A 19651-nucleotide genomic window follows, 5' to 3' on the forward strand; every position below is an offset into this window, starting at 1 on the left:
TGTCACAAATAGTACACTCCTTTACACCGGCGGCCACGTCGAGGAGGAACGGAGCACAAGTTTTGGGCAAAAAAAAAAAACAAACAAAAAGAAAAGTCTCTATGTTGGTCCTGCTCTGCGCGTCGGGTCCGTTTCAGGGAAAAGTTTTACCGTTTTGTTTTTTTGTCGCTCCTTTGTCGGAGAAAGAGAGAGGGAGAGAGAGAGAGAGAGACAGAAGAAGAGAGAAAGCCAGAGAAAGCCAGAGCGAGCGGGCGACCATGCATCTCCTCCTCCCTCCTCCTCCTCCCTCCTCCTCCTCCCACTCACTCCTCACACACCGACTCGCTCAGGTCCACAGCGCCACCTCTGGTGAGCCGCCGCATCTTGCTGAAGTCGTGGTCCGTCCGCAGGTAGGAGAGCGAGGCTCCGCCCTCGCTGTGGCCGGCCAGGTCCTGGGGCTGCGCCTGCGGCGGCAGCGCCCGCATCTCGCCGCCGCTGCGCCAGTACAGGGTGTATTGCTGCGGGTCGGACACGCCGAAGGTGGCGGCGCACAGCTGCGCCAGCGCCTGGCTCGTCTCCCCGGCTCTCCACTGCAACGTCCGCACGGCGCTCCGCTCCCCGTCCTGGAACAGTATCCGAACGCACCTCTGGGGGGCGGCAGGGAGGCGAGGAGAGGAGGAGAGGAGAGGAGAGGAGAGGAGAGGAGAGGAGAGGAGAGGAGAGGAGAGGAGAGGAGAGGAGAGGAGAGGAGAGGAGAGGGGAAAAAAAATAAAAAAAACAAAGTGTGAATATATATTGTGTTCATGCAAAACAGAGGTCAAGAGGCTTACGGAGTGAGGGCGAGAGAGGGGGAGGAGAGAGAGAGAGAGAGAGAGAGAGAGAGAGGAGTGCACAGGCTGATTATCCACTACAATAATGGAGCCAAAACGACGTTCAGAAAAGAAAAGAGCCTCTAAAAACAAAGCCTCTGCTTCCCACACAGCAGCCAAGCAGGTCCAGAAGCTCTGAGGGGAGAATCAGCTCCGTGGAAATCACTGATAAACTCTCAGCATTAACAGACAGAGCGACATCCAACAAGTTGTTTTTTCTTCTCAAAACACAAAGTTTTTGTTTTCCTCTAAAGAGCAAAAAAAAAAAAAAAAAAAGAGCAATCAACCCAAGAAACGAGCGGCTCCGTCTCTTCAAACACCTGAAGCCGTTATATAATGTCAGATTCAGCCACCTACCAAAACGCCCTCACGCCTCGGTGAGAACACAAACCTTCTCCTCTGAAACCCAGAGAGAATCAAACAAAACACACCGAGCGGCCGTCCTACCTGCACACACTCACATCTCCCTACACACACACACACACACACACACGGAAAAGTGGTTTACAACTAAAAACCAAACACACACAGAGTCACAATCAACAGGTCGGCCACGGCCAGAACTTACAGAGTCACTGAGCTCCTCGCCGTCCGTGTGCATATTGTGTTTGCCTGCGTCGATGGGTAGATGCAGCTCGATAAATTTCATGTTATCTGACCGCCCACTTCTTCATAGCACTTGGCTCACTGATCCCCGCCTGTGTCAGTGGAAAATCTGGCTGCCGGGTGAGTTAGATCGGCTATTTGAAGCCAGGAGAGGAACCACGTGACGAGACAGAAACGCTGTGGATGACAATGCCTTTTTTTTTTTTTTTTTTTTAATCTTGTTTCCCCCTCCGCTTCCATGGGTCACAACCGATCTGGACCCTCGGGGGAGGGGGAGGGGGGGGGGGGGGTTAACACAGAGCACGAGCTGAGGTAAAAAAGTGAATTGATGCACACGTCGCTGTAAGCCGGATTACGTCGGGGAAAAAGAAAAAAAAAAAAACACCTAAAAACTAATCCCCTGGATTGGAGTGTGTTTGCACGCGAAGGAGGGAACTCCAGGTGCGTCGCCTGACCCCCGGAAACCTTCGATGTGTTTTCCCCCCCCCAAAGTGGCGGCGGATACGAGTCCGGAGTTCAATAACGGGTCGCCGACGCTCCGACGCCCGGCGTCCCTCCACCCGCCGGCGTCACAGATGTAGGACGATGCGCTCGCCACGCAACGACCATCAGCATAATTAATGCGCCGCCACGTTCTGACCTCTCTGGGCGGATTATCGGCCGGTTTGTCTTCCCCGCCGCCGGGCCGAAAGCACGTCAGGGGCTCCACGAAACGAGCGCTGCGAGTCTCATTTGCTAGAAGCGTCTTAAACCGCAGCTTCCTGCGTAGACGTTTACCGCAACGGCGTAAAGAAGCTCGAGCTTCAACCTGCTGGACTCTGCTGCTCTGCTGCTCTGCTGCTCTGCTGCTCTGCTGTCGATGCAGCTTCAGCAGGGACAGGAAACCGAGATGCAAAACGGTTTATCTGGCGGACTTTAAGAACGTGAACTGGAGAAGCTAACTGACAAACTCAAGAAGCAACAGAACGTAGAATCTACTCCAGACTAGATCGTGCATATTGAGGAAATGATCAGGGTCCAAGTGTTACATCGAGCAAACTACAGGCTTTGAGCACCACCTGACTACGTTCCTTTAACATGCATGGTGGAGGCAGCATCATGCTATAGGGTTGCCTGGAGTGGCCGTGCTCCAGTGTGGTAAACTAACAGTAGAAGAACGAGACAAAGCGAAGCGCTGGTGAAAAGCTTCTGACCCCGAGGTAAAGGATAGAATGAGACCAATCGTCAATAGATGAAAAAAAGAAGGGAAAAAGAAAAAGAAGGGAAAAAGGGAAGAATAAGGAAAAAAGGTAAAAAAAACAAAAACAAAAAAACAATGGGAAAAAAAGGAGAAAAGAAAGAAAAAGAAAAAAGGAAAAAAGAAAGAAAAAGAAAAAAGGAAAAAGAAAAAAGAAAGAAAAAGAAAAAAGGAAAAAGAAAAAAGGAAAAAAGAAAGAAAAAGAAAAAAGGAAAAAAAAGAAAAAAAGGAAAAAGAAAGAAAAAGAAAAAAGGAAAAAGAAAAAAGAAAGAGAAAGAAAAAAGGAAAAAGAAAAAGGAAAGAAAAAGGAAAAAGAAAAAAGGAAAAAAGAAAGAAAAAGAAAAAAGGAAAAAAAAGAAAAAAAAGGAAAAAGAAAGAAAAAGAAAAAAGAAAAAAAGAAAAAAAGGAAAAAAAGAAAGAAAAAGGAAAAAAGGACAAAAAGGAAACAAACCTTCTCATGCAGGCTTCAGACAGTTTCAGTTAAAATGGGAGGTTCAGAAATCAGGGATGTGAAAGATCAAAGACTCAAATCCATCTGATCCCAGACGATCACATGATCTGATTCAGTTCAGGTTTTAGTCACCAAAAGTTTTATTTCTACCGTTTCCACCTTCTCATCTAGAAAAAACTACCAGCAACATTATTATTATTATTATTATTATTAATATTATTGTTGTTGTTATTGTCATTTGTCCTCACATGCTCGCTGCAGGAACCCCTATGAAATCGTCTCGCTGCATAGTAAACAGCTGTCAATGCGACACTGCGGATTTCACAGGGGGCAAGTTAGTGTGAAGTCTGGAGACGGAATTCCTCCACAACAAACCCACATGTCGGCGTGTTCCGTGGTGCGACGCTGCGCCCGGCGCCACTCTACCTGGCTCTGCAGAGTCTCCTTTTGTCTCTGGGCGTCTCGGCTCCGCCTGCAGCTCCACTCCCTCAGCGCCTCCTGGACCTCCGGCGTCAGGCTGCCCGACATCTGCTTGTCCTGGTCCAGGCTCTGGATCAGGCACAGGCTGGCGTACACACTGGTCAGGTAGTACCCACCTGTGGGCCGGAAGAAGAAGAAGAAGAAGAAGAAGATGAAGAAAGTGTGGGAGGAAACTACATCTTGAATCCAGAGCCCAGAGGTCTGTACCCTCTACGATCAAAAGAGACGTTTGCTGGAAATTTCCACGGAATCAAGTTTGTCAGGAGCAACAAAACATGAGAATTATTTCAAATTAAGAAAAAGAAAAGAAAAGCCATACATGCAGAAAGGTTGTACTCACAAAGAGTCATAAGTACAATTTAGATATATTTTTATTAAATTCTTTGCTTTGTGGCAATTTCATGACATTTCTTTCTTTCTTTTTTTTTTTTATATAATTTTCATATTCTAGCATACATACATCTATCTAAACCTATATCTATCTACACATGTATAGAAATTACCTTCTTTTATTACTTTTAAAGCTTTATTGTATTTCTTTTATTAATATATTTCTTTGTGAAGTTTTTGTGTATTTCTTTAATTTCTTTGTAAAGCACCGTGAATTGACTTGTTTGAATGGTGCTATATAATAAATTCCCCTTGCCTTATCTATCTATCTATCTATCTATCTATCTATCTATCTATCTATCTATCTATCTATCTATCTATCTACCATCCATCCATCCATCCATCCATCCATCCATCCATCATGTCACTGTTGCCACCTTTACTCGTTGACGCACTGTTTATACATCGCTTCAAGTGAAAAGTCATATTTTTTGCGCTTTTATTTCATAAAAGTTTTGCTTTTTGGAAACGATGTCAGTTTGCGCGGCAACGACACAAACGCCGAAAAGGATGTAGTTAGCATGTAGGGCCACCAGTGGGTGCTGTCGGTCGTTTCTGTCATGAAACCAAAAGACACACATGCCGAGATGAATACCCACAACGGGAGAACCCTGACATTCTAGTGGACAGACGACCAAGTTGGATTGTTATTACGGAGACTGTCAAAATAAAAGTACTTTGAGACTCAAAGACAAAATAGGTTATTTCAGAATATGGAGGTTATAGTGGACGATTGTTAAAGGTCTTGGACTGGAGTCTGCTGCAGCTTTACTTCAAGCTTGTTTTGTGTCTCTACAATTGACACCAAGCGTCCAATCAGACTTTTATATGAAGTCGTCTTTTAAAAAGTCGTTTGCGCCACAAAGCTAATAAAAGGTTTTTCATTCTTGTTTCTTTTTGAGTCGTTTCATGTTTGTCCTTAAATACCAGCCTGTGGATTAAAATACTTTGGCTCGCTGGTCCATAATGAGTGCCTGTCCATGCAGGAGTACCAGAGTTGGACAATCGTAGCGTCCAACATCAGGCGAGTAGTCAAAGTGTTAAGTTTGATCGGTCTGTGTACATGTTGAGTGGGAGTGTCAGGAGTGACTTCCACAGCTGACAGATGGATGTTTGGTCGTACCCTCTCCTCCGAGCCACGAGGGCTCCAGCAGCTCCATCATGTACTCCACCTCCACCAGGATGTGAGGCCTGTTACACTCCACGATCACGTACGACAACGATGGCAAGAAGTCGTCCCAGCTCACGTCCTGTCCTGCAACGACACCGAGACAAAGGTAGAACATGAAGAGGCCACACGGCAGAACACAGCTCTGATCTGGTGGAATAGATGGGTAGAAAGGTATTGAGGTATTCAGTAAGTAAAGGAGGGTAAGTTGGTAAAAGAAAGTAGTAATGGTAAGTCTCCATCATTCGTGAATGGAAGAAGTTCAGAACCACCAAGACTCTTTTTAGAACCCACCAGGAGTCTGAACTGAGTGATCAGGGGACACGAGCCTCAGGGAGATCAAGGCAGGTAGGGAGGTAGGTAGGTAGGTAGGTAGGTAGGTAGGTAGGTAGGTAGGCAGGCAGGGAGGTTGGCAGGTAGGCAGGGAGGTAGGCAGGTAGGGAGGGAGGGAGGGAGGTAGGGAGGTAGGCAGGGAGGTAGGCAGGTAGGGAGGGAGGGAGGGAGGTAGGGAGGTAGGCAGGTAGGCAGGGAGGTAGGCAGGTAGGGAGGGAGGGAGGGAGGGAGGGAGGTAGGGAGGTAGGCAGGTAGGCAGGGAGGTAGGCAGGTAGGCAGGGAGGTAGGCAGGTAGGGAGGGAGGGAGGGAGGGAGGGAGGTAGGGAGGTAGGCAGGTAGGCAGGGAGGTAGGCAGGTAGGCAGGGAGGTAGGCAGGTAGGCAGGGAGGTAGGCAGGTAGGGAGGGAGGGAGGGAGGTAGGGAGGTAGGTAGGTAGGGAGGGAGGGAGGGAGGGAGGGAGGCAGGTTGGTAGGTATACTGGTAAAGTTAAAAATACGTAGGTAGGTAGGTAAGTAAGTAGATATTAGGAAGGTAGAATGATAGGTTACTAGGTAGGTAGATAAGTATGCTGGTGAAGGTAAAAACAGAAAAATTGTTAAGAAAGTAGGTCGGTAGATAAAGGTAGGTATAGGTAAGGACGAGTTTACTTTTTTCTGCATTAATTGAAAAAAAAAAAAAACATCCCGAGAAGCAATTTTTCACTGAAAACTAAACATAATTATTCAGTATTTACAACCCGCATTATCTTAATAGAGATCAATTGTTAAATTAAAATGCTTTCATCATTATTATAAGAACAATTTCACAACTTCTCAATTCCAGAAACTATGATCGAAATGATATATTATTCTCTCATACACTCATTAACGCCCACTTGGTTCCTAACGTCACACTTATTCACACAAAACAAACTCTAAACAGAAATCCACCTGTTATAAAAGCTGTTTTATGCTCACATACAAGTGACGTCTGCACTTCTGAACTAAGGAGCGTTTGAAAGCCACAGAACACTTTTCTTTGCAGATTGTTGGCCTTCGTTTCTCTTCACAGGACGGATCTGAAGCACCGACAACAACACGCTGTTGATCATTACAGCGAGACGCTGCTAATTAAGTGGATCTTATTCAACTTAGTGCCGACTGAACCTTCAAGGTTAAACACTGAACCCAAGTATTAAATCAACCGCGTCCACGAAGAGCTGGGTAAGATTCCCAGTCCGCATTTCGATCAGGCGAGCAGGAGAGACACTCACCGTGTGAGGACCCCATGGCCTTGTGGACACACTTGCACACCTGCAGCAGCAGCAGCACCTTGTCGATGGGCGAGTGCGTCCGCTGCATCAGGGTCAGCTTCTGCTTCACCCTCTCCACCTCCCGGCTGTCCGGGACGCCCGTCCGCACGCCGAGCTGCTCCATGGCGGCGTCGCCCTTCAGCCCGAGCAGGTTCTGGGTGAGGCGGTGGCTGGAGCCGTCCTGGCTGTGCATGGCGACCAGGGCCTTGTCCAGCTGGGACCTCAGAGGACGGAGCACGCAGGAGAACATGGCACGCTCCAACGCCAGGTCTGCACGCAGGAAAAACAAATATATAAATAAATCTTCCATTGTGAACGCTTGCAGACCAAGAGAGTAACCATGAGTGACCAGTTCTACATCTACTATTCTTTATACTTTATACTATTCTCTTGCGTCTATTTCATTCCAAGGTTCCCTGTTCCTTGTTCTCTTTATATCTGGGAAGTGCTGCTCAGGTTCATTTGGTTTCCCTGTTTGAAAATTGAGCGGCTGCCTGATTTAAAAGGGACGTTTAAGACTGGCGCCCCCCCACACTTCAATGGTGAGGACAAGAACTGCATGCAGGTCAAAGTGAAAGAGTGAAGATTGAAACCTCATGCACAAATAAAACTAAATAAAAATAGCCTAATTTAACACATGATCATGACAAAACTGAAAACAAACAAAAAACAAAAAGGAAAAAAATAGCTCCTGTCTCTTTAAGGGGGGCGCCTGTCTCTTTAAGGGGGGGCTCCTGTCTCTTTAAGGGGGGCTGAGTTTGCACCCTGGTGTTGGCAAACATTCATTCGGCATTGTGAAGCCCTCTTGAGGGGTATGACATTCTTTTTTAACATCTTAAAAATAGGCCGGTCAGCATTTAATTAATTTATGTAACAAAACTCCTGATTTAAAGCGTTTACATTAAACGTGTAAACAGCGGGAGAAATAAAATGGAGAAGGAGAAGAGATTTAAGAAAAAGGTTGGGAATCACTTGTCTCGAATGCATGTTGATTTTCAATTTGGCTTAATGTGATGCAAAAAACTACAGGGGGCGTCTCCATGGCAACAGACGTTGATCTCCTTTAATCTCCTCCATGAGGTGCCGCTCTCATCCGCTTTGTATGGGAAATTTATTCACAGTTTTTTGGGGATTTATTAGTGAACGGTTTCGCCGTTGACGTCCCAAAATCGAATCGATTGGTCCTCGGATGATGACAAATCATCCCTGAGCAATTCGGATCAATAGTTTTTGCGACAAGTTGGTCAAATACATGCATACAAACCAATAAATCAACAAATACAAGCAGAGGAACTCGTCGGCCAACTTCGTTAAAAAAGATTTTAAGGTCACATTCACTCAGAGCAGATGGGGGACACGACTACACTCCTCGGTGCTCACCAGCGCCCCCCACAGTTCACATGGAGAGGAAGCAGCTCAAGGTACAGTTTATTAGCAGGAAGGCTATTCTTTGAGCCCACGGCAGGTTCACACACACACACTCAGTGTCGTTTCTCTGGCTCGGAACCAGAGATATGTGCTTCACAAACTCGTGTACATGTACGGTACACACACACACACACACACACACACGTGGAAACACACACACACACACACGTGGAAACACACACATACACATGGAAACACACACTCGCTGGGTCTCCTGCAGTAAGTGGGCAGTCCTGACTAAGTGGGTAACAATCCTCCAGCGTGCCGCGTTTTCCACTCATCATCAATATCATCCCCTCCTCCATCTCTTCCTGCCCCCCGTTCACACCATCACTCTCCGCTGTGATCAATCATTCACACCCGCTCCACTCAATCCCAGCATCCCTCAGTTCTCGCCGGGCCCGGGAGAAGAACAGATTACATGTAATGCGATTACTGGCCGGGGGATCTCCAGAAATGTGCTTTTATTTGCCGGGCCGCTGCGCACAGACCTGTAACTGATTACAGTTTCAGAGTAGCCCACCTATTTCCATCCCTCCATCCCTCCCTCCCTCCCTCCCCTGAATCGTGCCGCTCTTGAAGTGAGCGTGGGACTGTGATATCTTTTTATGATAAACGAGGGGGAGAAAAAAAAAAAATGCAAATGCCTCCCACCGACGCAATGTGAGATAAATCAGATTCGCAGGAAGGAAGAAAGAAAGGGAGGACGGAAGGCAGCGGCCGAGCGCTCTCCCTCTCTCTCTCCCTCCCTCTCTCTCTCTCTCTCTCTCTCTGCCAGGCAACCATCCATCATCACACGTTTACTCACAAACACACACCTGCGAGCGCACACGCAGCCACACACACACACACACACCAAAAAAAGAAGAAGCAAAAAAAAAAACCCAGAAACCTACGCACAGGCCTGTGTCAAAAGATCAAAGTCCATTCTTTCCAAAGTAACACCCCGCGATGTCTTCACAATAATGAGACGCTTTGAAGGCCGCGGATGTGAGGGTAGGGCTTCCCTAATGCTGTTTTCTAAATACCAGAGACAATATGAGCGCCGGTGAATGAGGCGCCACCCCCCCCACGCAAACTACTTTGTGTTGACAGTGCCTTTCACTGGAGCCCGGGCGGCCCACCATTTATCAGAGAAGGCTGTCTGTTTCCATAGACCTGCGTCCTCTGGCACTCCGTCTATTGAATCACTGCTTTCTAATAGTGTCACTTTTTTTTTTCTTTCTTCCACCTCTCTCTCTCTCTCTCTCTCTCTCTCTCTCTCTCTCTCCTCCCTCCAACCCTTCCTACTCAACCAATAACGTATGTATGTGTGGAATTCAGACGGTGAGCTCCGACTGTAAATGAGCAGAGTCAGCTAAATTTGATTTTGCTGAACTTACTCAAACAAAATATGGACGTCATGTTGTCATACGAGAAGAGTACTCTTGTGGTTGGAAGTACAAATTTATGTATGCATGTACTTCACCGACTTTTCGCAGAAACTACTCACCCGAATTGCATGAAATTTCCAGGGATGATTTGTCATCATCCAAGGACCAATCAAGTATATTTTGGGGCATTAATGGTAAAATGTTTCAGAATAAATCCCAAAAAAACTGCTAAGAAATGTCCCATACAAAGCGGATGGGAGAGGCACCTCATGAAGGAGATCAGCGTCTGTTGCCATGGAGACGCTCCCTGCTCAGTGTTTCACACAGTGATGTAGCTACCTGACCTAGCGAGTTAGCATCGACATGAGCTCAAGGCTATCATGCTAGCGATGCTAACTCGGTTACGCAAACAAACGTGGCGTTGGCGAAGGTCTGCGCTCTACCGAGTGTAGCTCTAGTCACTAAGTTACTAACGTCATTAATTCTCTCAGGAAATAATTGCAGCATATTGCACAAGATGCTCCTTCCCCACCTAAAAACCCTGGCGATGTTTGACGAACGTCTCAGCTTTGCAGTCCGTGCTCGGTTCAGGAGTCGCCTGAACTTTGTAATCACTACAAGAACCCAAGCTTGATGGTTCTGACGCTGTAGGCGAGTGTGATGGCGAGAATCTGACGTGGGTCACTTTATGAAATACATGTTCTGGGCTATTCAGATGTGAAAGGCCCCTAAAGCTTATTATGACCATATCGTCACCATATTATCGTGACAAAATTCTGACCATATCGTGACAATACTTTGACTGTATCGTGACAATGCTATGGCCATATTATGACAATATTAAGACCATATATCCAACATGTATTACCTGAAATTCAGGTAATCAATTCCTAAGCCAGACAACCTGACATTCAGAGCAGTTAAACATTGTGATATCACTTTCCTCTATTAGAGTTTAATTGCAACAGTCTTTATTTAACAAGCGTGGGGGACTCATTCTGATGGTAATTACCACTTTGTTGCTGTAAGTTTCCCACCAGGGAGCCAATTTACTAAATTGCAATGTCGATTTGAATTTGCAATAAAAAAAAACCTTGCAGTTCGTACTGTATGATCTGAGTCCACAAACCACGGAAGGAGAAAGTGTGAACCCAGTTTCCGTTACCTTTCTCGTTCTCCGGCACCAGGGTGTCGATGGGCGGCTCCAGCTCGCCGCTGTCCAGCAGGCAGCACTTTGCCTGGGACAGGAAGAAGCGCAGGCCCTGCAGGAGCTGCACGGACGTCACCCGTGACGAAGACGACGACGTGGCGGAGGTGAGAGATTTGAGCACGTCCCTCTGCTCCAGGAGGAAGTCTTGAACCATCCCCCCAAAGACGGAGCGCCGGTCTCTGGACAGCTCCTCCACCAGCCGCGTGAGCCGCTTGTCCGGGGCGAAGAAGCACACGAAGGCCTCGCTCATGCGGTGCAGGCCGCCGCGGCCGCGGGTGCGGACGAGCGGCGGGCGGGGGTAGGCGTAGGTCTTGGCCTGCGCGGCGCTCTCCTGGTCCGAGTCCGAGTCGTTGTCCTCGTCCATACTGCTGAAGGAGCTGCTGCTGTCCAGCTCGGCCAAGGACGGCGCGGCGCGGCGGTCCATGGCCAGAACCGCCACCTCGATGCCCGGCTCCTGGCGCGGGGTCGCCTGCCGGGGCCCCGGCGGCGAATCCACTTTGGCAGGCGTCTGACCAGAGGAGAGGAGGAAGTTTAAGGAAAGAACTCAATGTGCTTTAGGCAACGTTCACATGACGATGATTTCATGTGAAAACGGACAAGACAACAACGGAGCTCGGAGCCACTGAAAATGAAACTTTTTGAAAATGGCTCTCAAGGTGGAACTTTTCAAAAATGGGAAAATGCAACTTTTCGAAAACGCTCTGCCTCTGTCTCCATGGAAACAGGGGCAACCTAACTTTTTGAAAATGCTCCATCACTGTCTCTGCGTGAAACGCCACTTTTCGAAAACACTTGGGAGTCCATTTCCGTGGAAAAACGCAACTTTTGAAAAATAGTTTGACTCCGTCTCCATGGAAATGGGGAAAAGTAACCTTTTCAAAAATGCTCCGACATTGTCACTGTGGAAACTGAGGAAAACACTCCAACTCTGTTTCTGTGTAAACGGGGGAAAACAAACCTTTTTTGAAAACGCTACCACTCTGTCTGTCTGTGCAAACGGAGGAAAACACAACTTTTCAAAACACTGACACAGTGGAAAGGCGAAAAACGCAAGTTTTCGAAAAAAATATGCCTCCATTGAAACGGGTGGAATTGCATTTTTTTTTTAAAACTCTGACTTTGTTTCCGTGGAAACGGGGGAAAACACAACCTGGAATCACAATTCAACTTCCTTGTCCATGTGAATGTTGATAGCTTATTGTTCTCTGCACGCTTGTGTGTGGTTTTATTACAAAGACAAACAACAGCGCCCCCTCATGGCCTGGCATGCTAACTACATCGTTCTCAAAATATCGACACGTAAAAGCAAGACTTTTTCTGAAACGAAAATGCAGCAACGATGCGTTTACACTTGAAACGTCGTCGTGGAAACGAGGCCTCGGTGGGTAAAGATATTTGTCATGCGTCACACAGTCGTAGAAAGCAGAAACGGGGGAGGGGAAAACGTATAAATCCACATCTTTACACTCATTCCTTGTGGCACGTTCACGGGCATCACGTCGTCTTCCTCCACAGACCCAGGCGACACGGCAGGGGTCCTCCTCAGGACGCCCGCCCCGGCGTGAACCCGCCTCTGCGGGTTGGACTCGGGGGTGTGCAGCCTCTCTGACCCGCCGGGGTGCTCCTGTGACGGGGGAGGCGAGTAGGAGCCGACCCCCTCCAGGGACAGATTCATGGACGACTCAGACAGTCTGAGACGCATGCTGCGCTTGAAGCGGTGCCGCTTATTGGAGGCACTGTGGTTTGGCAGTTGCGGTAGCTTTAAAAAAAATTCAATAAAAATAGTTTTAAAAGAAAGAAGATTCCAGACTGAATTTAGAACAGAAATCAGGTAAACCGAGGAAAGCGGTGAGATTTTTGTTTTTGAGACAAAAGAAACGGTGACTGAAGACTTTGCCCAACCTTGCAAACCTCCAGCTGCAGGAAGAGCGGGTTGATAAAACAGAGTTTTCCGTGTCGGCCGACGGTCAGCAGGGAACATCTGTCCTGGCTGCTGCTGCTGCTGCTGCTGCTTGACGGAGCAGCGTCCACCGGCCCGTTGTGGATGTCCGAGGCACTCGGCAAACTCCAGAATTCTGAGAAAAGAACGAGAACATAGAGCTGAGATGCCGTTTGTACGGAACAGTATTAGGGCTATTTGAAGAAGAAAAAAAATACATTTGGAGGTTTTAGAAAATTTAAAAAAAAAAAACTCATGCAGTTAAAAAAAAAAAGGAAATGTTGAAATTTTTTTGGGCCCAAAAATATTGGAGGTTAAATAAAAAAAAAATTAAAATTAAAAATCAAAGTCGAGATTTAGGGAAAATGAAGAAAAAAAAAATCCTCATGCACTTCCAGGAAAAAGTCAAAAATCTATTGAAAAAAAAGAAAAAAGGGGACATGTCCTCGTCATCATGGACGCAAAAATAATCAAATTAAATCACATAATTCTGACTATATAGGGTTGCTTACTGCTTATGGACGTCTGATTTCACACAGGATTTCCTTGTTTAATAATAATATATTTCAGAAGCACCCAGATTAGTGTCCAGGTCCCTCGTTCCTCATTTTTATTTTTCTCCAATGACCCTAAAACTTTTCCTTTTTCTGGCCTTTTAGCTTTTTCCAACTAATTTCACTCACTTCACTTCCTTGAAGACAATCGACGGAGGCATTTTTCCTGAATCAAGAGACCATGTATGTTTTTTTCCTGCGTCGAGCTGACGAGAGCAGATTTCGCAGAAGCGCGACGGGAAAGAGTCTGGTTCTCATTTTTAGCCGTGGTGAAGTCACACCTCGCTGCCCTACGACGGAACGCGTTAAAATAGACGCAAGCTGGCCGTCACAACTTTTTATTTCTCTTTCGCCACGTTCGCAACTGTTGTTTCTGTTGTCATCTCCTCCTATAAATAGGCTCCTTAAGTCCTTTTAAGGTTAATTTACTGAATATATGTGTCTGTAGGAACACTTTGTCAACAACATTGTGTAGGTAGGACGATTGTCTTTATTCAGTTTGTTGGTGTGAAACAGGAAAACCTTCTTGTACGTGTAAAAGCAGAAAGGGGGGGGGGGGGGGTGTTTTCGCGGCCTGAGTGGGGGTGGTTGTGAGTTAAAATACCAATAAGCACGGTTTAAAAATAATGTAAATAATAAAACACGAAGCACCCTGCCTCGTGACGCCGTCGTTTTATGTAACCGCATCTTTTCTGTCCGATGAGTTCCTAGTTTAAACAGTTTTGAAAACAATGTAGTTTTCAAGTTGGGCCACTAGTGGGTGCTGCTGCTTGTTTATGTAATGAAACCACACACGTGTGCAGACAACAATCCGCTATTAACATTCGTTTTTGGACCGACGACCAAGTTGTTATCACGGTGACCGTCAAAATAAAACTACCAAGTCCCAGGGGAATACGGACTGGGAGTCATGTGACACTCCGGACGCCGCCATGTTTGTTGTTTTCCATCTGCTCAAGCAGTTGCAGCGTTTCTGCCATCGGCAAAAAGACAATATTGTTGAACTGGAAAGATAAAAACAAGCGTTCAGCGTTGTCATTCATAAAATACCGATAACGCTGAACCCTCTGAACCCTCCCGCAAACCAGGCTGCTGGTCTAAGATGATCGAAGTCACTATTAGAGACGAGGAAACCTGGTTTTCGATCCCCATCCCGAACCTTGGGAGCCGTTTTCATAAAGTCGCGTTTTCGGTTGCTGCACAAGCGGACACCCAAAACACAACGGGGGTTCTACACCGGACAACCGACTGACCTTGCCCCATGTGCGATATGGCCTCCAGCTGTCTGTGCGTGGCGGCCTGAGCGATGGCGTCAGGCAGCTGCAGGGGGAAAGGCAACACATCCCTGCAGGAAGAAGAGTGATTACAAACCTGCAGGCAGGCGTGAAGGGAATATTTACACCCTCCGCTCCAGTCAAATGGCTCTTTACAAAAAAAAAAAAAAGGTCATTTAAATGCTACTTGAGAAAATAATTTAATTCAGATTTATTTTGATTTCATGGCTGTTGAATTGTCTGGAGGACAGAGTAATACATCACATGTGGGTACTAAGCTCCTATAGTACTCCTGCGTATTAGAGCTAATTACTCAACCTTAAAGCAGCTGAAATGATTGCTATATGTTCACAAGCTTTAAAAACCGTCTCTACACTTGACAGTAGTACAGTAGAAGTCCACTGTAAGTAATGTTAAATGGGTACAAATATTTATTTCTCTGCTTTCTGGGAGTTATCATAATATAATAGGCAGTATATAAGTTATGGTTATGACAAGTATGCATGAGATATCCTGTAAAAAGCCACAAGATATTCATATATACGTTGTTTTTCTTGAGTCAGACTCTTATTGAGAGCTACTAAGACAGCAGGCCTCAGCCTTCACTTTTCACTCAGATTATTGCCCCAGCAGTCACAAATCCACTGTCCCTCCAACCGCGGCGGGAGATTAATCCTCATTCGAGGAAACTCAACCCCGCCAAAACAAAAGTTTCACACCCGTTACCGTCCACACGCTGTCAACATGAAGACTCACCGGCTGATACAGTAGAAGGCCACCAGTCGACACAAGTCGGGGAAGCTGAGTGCCGAGCTCTCCAAGGCGAACGCTACACGTCAGAGGGAGACAAGAGTTTGATTGATGGCCGGCGGCGGGGAAACGTCAAATTAAGGAATCGAGGCGGCAGCGAACAACACGGAGGACTCCCACCGTCGATCCGCCAAGTGGAAATGTACCGAATTGTGCGGAACTTCCGTTGCGTTTTGTGTGTCTGCGGTCCGAGAGACTGGAAACGCAAATTTTTGAAGAGCAGCTTCCAAAGTGGAAAACGCTCCAAATAGTTCCTCTACAAATCGCTCATTAAAAGCTCTTAATTAACCTAATTAATCACACAATTTTCTGCAATTAATTGTGATTAATTGCATTTTTTTTCCCTTGTAATGCATATTTATTTATGGAAAATCGTGGAATTAACGCTGACTCAACACACAGAAAGTATATTTAAATTCAAAGAACAGTTTTAAAACTTTATTTCAGCTTTGAGTGAAAGCTGTGTCAAGTTCAGCAAAACGAAAAGTAAAAAAAAAACTACGTGTACGTTAATGTACAGCTCCGCCACTTTGTCCATATTATGTATTAAAAGTTTTAGTACATAAACCTTTATGACTGCCCGAATGGCAAGGTGCAAAGAGTTACAGTAGTTACAGTTTAATTATTATTATCATCATCATCATCATCATCATCATTATTATTATTACTAATATTTATTATTATTATTATTTTATCGTATTTCTTAGTTCCGCCTCATTGAGAGCACGAACACAAAAAGCACATGAAGAAGTGTGTAATGTTTAATTAACTGTTAATGAACTGTTTCCAAATAAATCAGAAAAAAACTGCAGAAAAAATGTTTTGTGATTTTATAGTGTAAATATGTAAATTGACTGAGTATTTTGAGAAGCGCAGTACAAATAAAATGGATTATTATTATATCAATACATCAAAATACAAGCGATGGACAATAACAACAATGTCCAGTTACTCTCCATTGTTCATGTTCTTAGCATAGTACTGGAAAGTTTTGCGCTCGTCGCCGGCGGATGGATACTCACTGGAGTCTTCCTCGCAGATGAAGCACTCCTTAACCGACGAGGCGCTTCTGTCGGCCGTCATGCGGAAGCACAGCACCTTCCTCTGGCTGGAGCTGCACTTGCGCACCAGAAAGGTCTGGAAACACAAAGCAGAAGGGGAATGACAGAAGCCCCGGGGACGGGGGGAACGGGCGGATTGAGGCGGCGGCGGCGGCGGCGGCGGCCCGGTCCTCACCCCGACGGGCTCTCTGAGCAGGATGTAGAGGGCGGCGTCCTGGTTGAGCGACAGCTGGAGCCACACGGGATGTGTGAGCAGCAGGCGATCCAGGACGCTGAAGGCCCTCTGGGAGCCTCGCTGGGCGCTGCCCACCTGCATCTGCAAAAGGCCGAGGTAGTCATCGGATGAGCTGTTCCTGTCAATTATTGCAGCGTTGCGTGCCGAGTGTTCGTCTTGCACAATGCCAGCTCAAACGACAATGTCCGTTTGCCGTCACTGGAAATGGATCTGAACCATTAAAATGTCACCGAGCTTCAGGTTTCCATGGCCTGACAGTCATTGTTAACAAATATTGTTTCCATGGGACCACAGGAGAAACTAAGACCATGAAAAAAAGGGCTGGTCCATCAATTTAACTCAATACTGCTCAATAGTTACATATTTAGTAATAAAAGGCTCCTTATTACATGTTTTATAGGCTTATTACATGTTTAATAGGCTACTGTTCCTACTCCACTCTATGTATCTTACAACAAGACAAGACAAGAAAGACACGACAAGACAAGTAAGACACAACAATACAAGACAAGAAAGACACGACAAGACAAGACAAGAAAGACACAACAAGACAAGACAAGAAAGACACGACAAGACAAGTAAGACACAACAAGACAAGACAAGAAAGACACAACAAGACAAGACAAGAAAGACACGACAAGACAAGTAAGACAAGACAAGACAAGAAAGACACAACAAGACAAGACAAGAAAGACACAACAAGACAAGACAAGTAAGACACAACAAGACAAGACAAGAAAGACACGACAAGACAAGTAAGACACAACAAGACAAGACAAGAAAGACACAACAAGACAAGACAAGAAAGACACGACAAGACAAGTAAGACAAGACAAGACAAGAAAGACACAACAAGACAAGACAAGTAAGACACAACAAGACAAGACAAGACAAAACAAGACAAGACAAGAAAGACACGACAAGACAAGTAAGACACAACAAGACAAGACAAGACAAGAAAGACACAAGACAAGTAAGACACAACAAAACACAACAAGACAAGACATCTAAGATAAGACACGACAAAACAAGACAAGATAAACAATTAAGATAAGACACAACAAGACAAGTAAGACACAACACGACAAATAATGCTATTCCGGGATTTCCCCCCCCCCCCCCCCCCCCCCCCCCCCAAATGCATTATGGGTAATTTGGCCTCCCATGTCTACACAAGCCCGGTCTGGATACATCCTCAGTAATGTGGTTGGAGTGAGTAAACATCCGTGTATTTCAGGCGTACTCGGCGAGCTGCGTGCTTTGACTTGGATCAGTACTTTGTCTCCAACTGATGACGTTTCACAGGAACGTATGGACAAGTATGAGAAATGACTTGTGTCTGTTTTCCGGCAGCATTTGTCAGGAGAATAAAAATGAGGCAGAACTGAAAGTGAGTGTCCAATAACAATGTTAGTTGTTATTTCCCCGCATGATGTCATCAAGGGAAAATCCCTTTTTTTACCGATGAAACTGTGCCGGACGTGGAACCTGAACTGAAATGTGTTTGACGCGGCGGATCTAAACGATGGAAAAATGTGTGTTCAGTTTCATCCCACTCTCCGCCGCCATCGAACAAAGTCTCTTCAACTCAACGCATGTTTGAGCGGCGCGGAAAGTTCTGGAGCCGTTAAAGCAGCTTTACGTCCTTCTGTTCCTTCTATAAATGACCAAAGTGTTGCTCTGTGCTTTCCGAGGCTGCACACCTCTCCTCCGTCTGTCTCCCTCCCAAACAACACAAACAACAGATTTCTGACGACTCTCCTGAACTCGCGTGGTACAGGCAAACCTTTTCTGGACGATGCCCTCCTTTTTAAAAAAAAAAAAAAAAAAAGAAGAAAAAAAAAAAAAAGACAAATCAATCTGAGATTTGCGTGTTTTTTTTTTGTTGTTGTTGAATTTTGGCACTTTGACGTTCGATCACAGATTTACTCTCTTTCTCAGATGGGCTTGTTGCTGGATGTCACACTGTGTGGGCAGCCGGCGAACGCTTGCGAGCGTAGCAGCAGATGGTTGCCATGGCAACCCGGGCCTACACATCCTACCAGGCATTCCCACTCAGTGAAACGCACACGCACACGCACACGCACACACAAACACACGCACAGAGTGAAAAACTCCTTTTCGGCAAGCTGAAGAGGTGTGTGTTCTCAAAAATACTCAAACATGTACACACACACACACACACACACACACACCACACACACACACACACACACACACACACACACAAGCGTGTGCACACAATGAGACATCCCTGACAAGGTGAAGGGGTGTACTTGTACCAACACCAACTAAAACACACACACACACACACACACACACACACACACACACACACACACACGCAGAAAAGTTGAGGATGCACGTACTTATATAAACACACACGCATGCACACAAAAATTCAAAAATGCATGTGGTTGTATAAGCATGTGCGCACACACACACACACACACACACACACACACACACACACACACACACACACACACACACACACACACACACACACACACACACACACACACACGCACACTACACGCGCAATAAAGCCATTAATAATCAGCATTTTAAAATATTTTTTCCTCCGTCACAAAGGAAGCGTTGAAGCGAAGCAGAGACGCTCGGGCGATATTACAGGAAGCTTCGCGAGCATCCGCTCGGCAGCACATTTGAATTTTCATCACCTCCTGTCACCTGTTACGTAACCCCGCCAATCCTCCCGGGGAAGGCCAGTTTATCTGTGAGCCAATCGTTGCTCGGCGTGGCCATTAACAGAAAATGGTAAACAGCGCTGGAGAGGCCCCGGAATCGAGTGCGGGAGATATCAATCAGATGAGGGGGCTGGAGTTATGTAACGCGCAGCGGGTTTGTGCCGACGGCTCCGAGACCTGAGCGAGAAGAAAGAAAGAAAGAAAAAGAAAAAGGATGTGGAGGAACTTTCCAATGAGAAGGAATCAATACTTT

General features: G+C 46.1%; 1 protein-coding gene across 1 annotated transcript; it reads right to left on the reverse strand.

Moving 5' to 3' along the window:
- Positions 1–302: 302 nt before the first annotated feature.
- Positions 303–18704, reverse strand: rin1b (Ras and Rab interactor 1b; the record flags this gene model as incomplete). Its single annotated transcript, XM_080486734.1, has 12 exons — positions 303–626; positions 3569–3738; positions 5136–5267; positions 6765–7073; positions 10770–11322; positions 12280–12570; positions 12717–12889; positions 14561–14652; positions 15338–15410; positions 16414–16528; positions 16628–16768; positions 18654–18704. The coding sequence occupies 12 exons, from the start codon at positions 18702–18704 to the stop codon at positions 303–305; spliced, it is 2424 nt and encodes an 807-aa protein (XP_080342860.1).
- Positions 18705–19651: the final 947 nt, after the last annotated feature.

This window comes from Lipophrys pholis, assembly GCF_963383615.2.
Source record: "Lipophrys pholis genome assembly, chromosome: 18".
Classification (NCBI taxonomy): Eukaryota; Metazoa; Chordata; class Actinopteri; order Blenniiformes; family Blenniidae; genus Lipophrys; species Lipophrys pholis.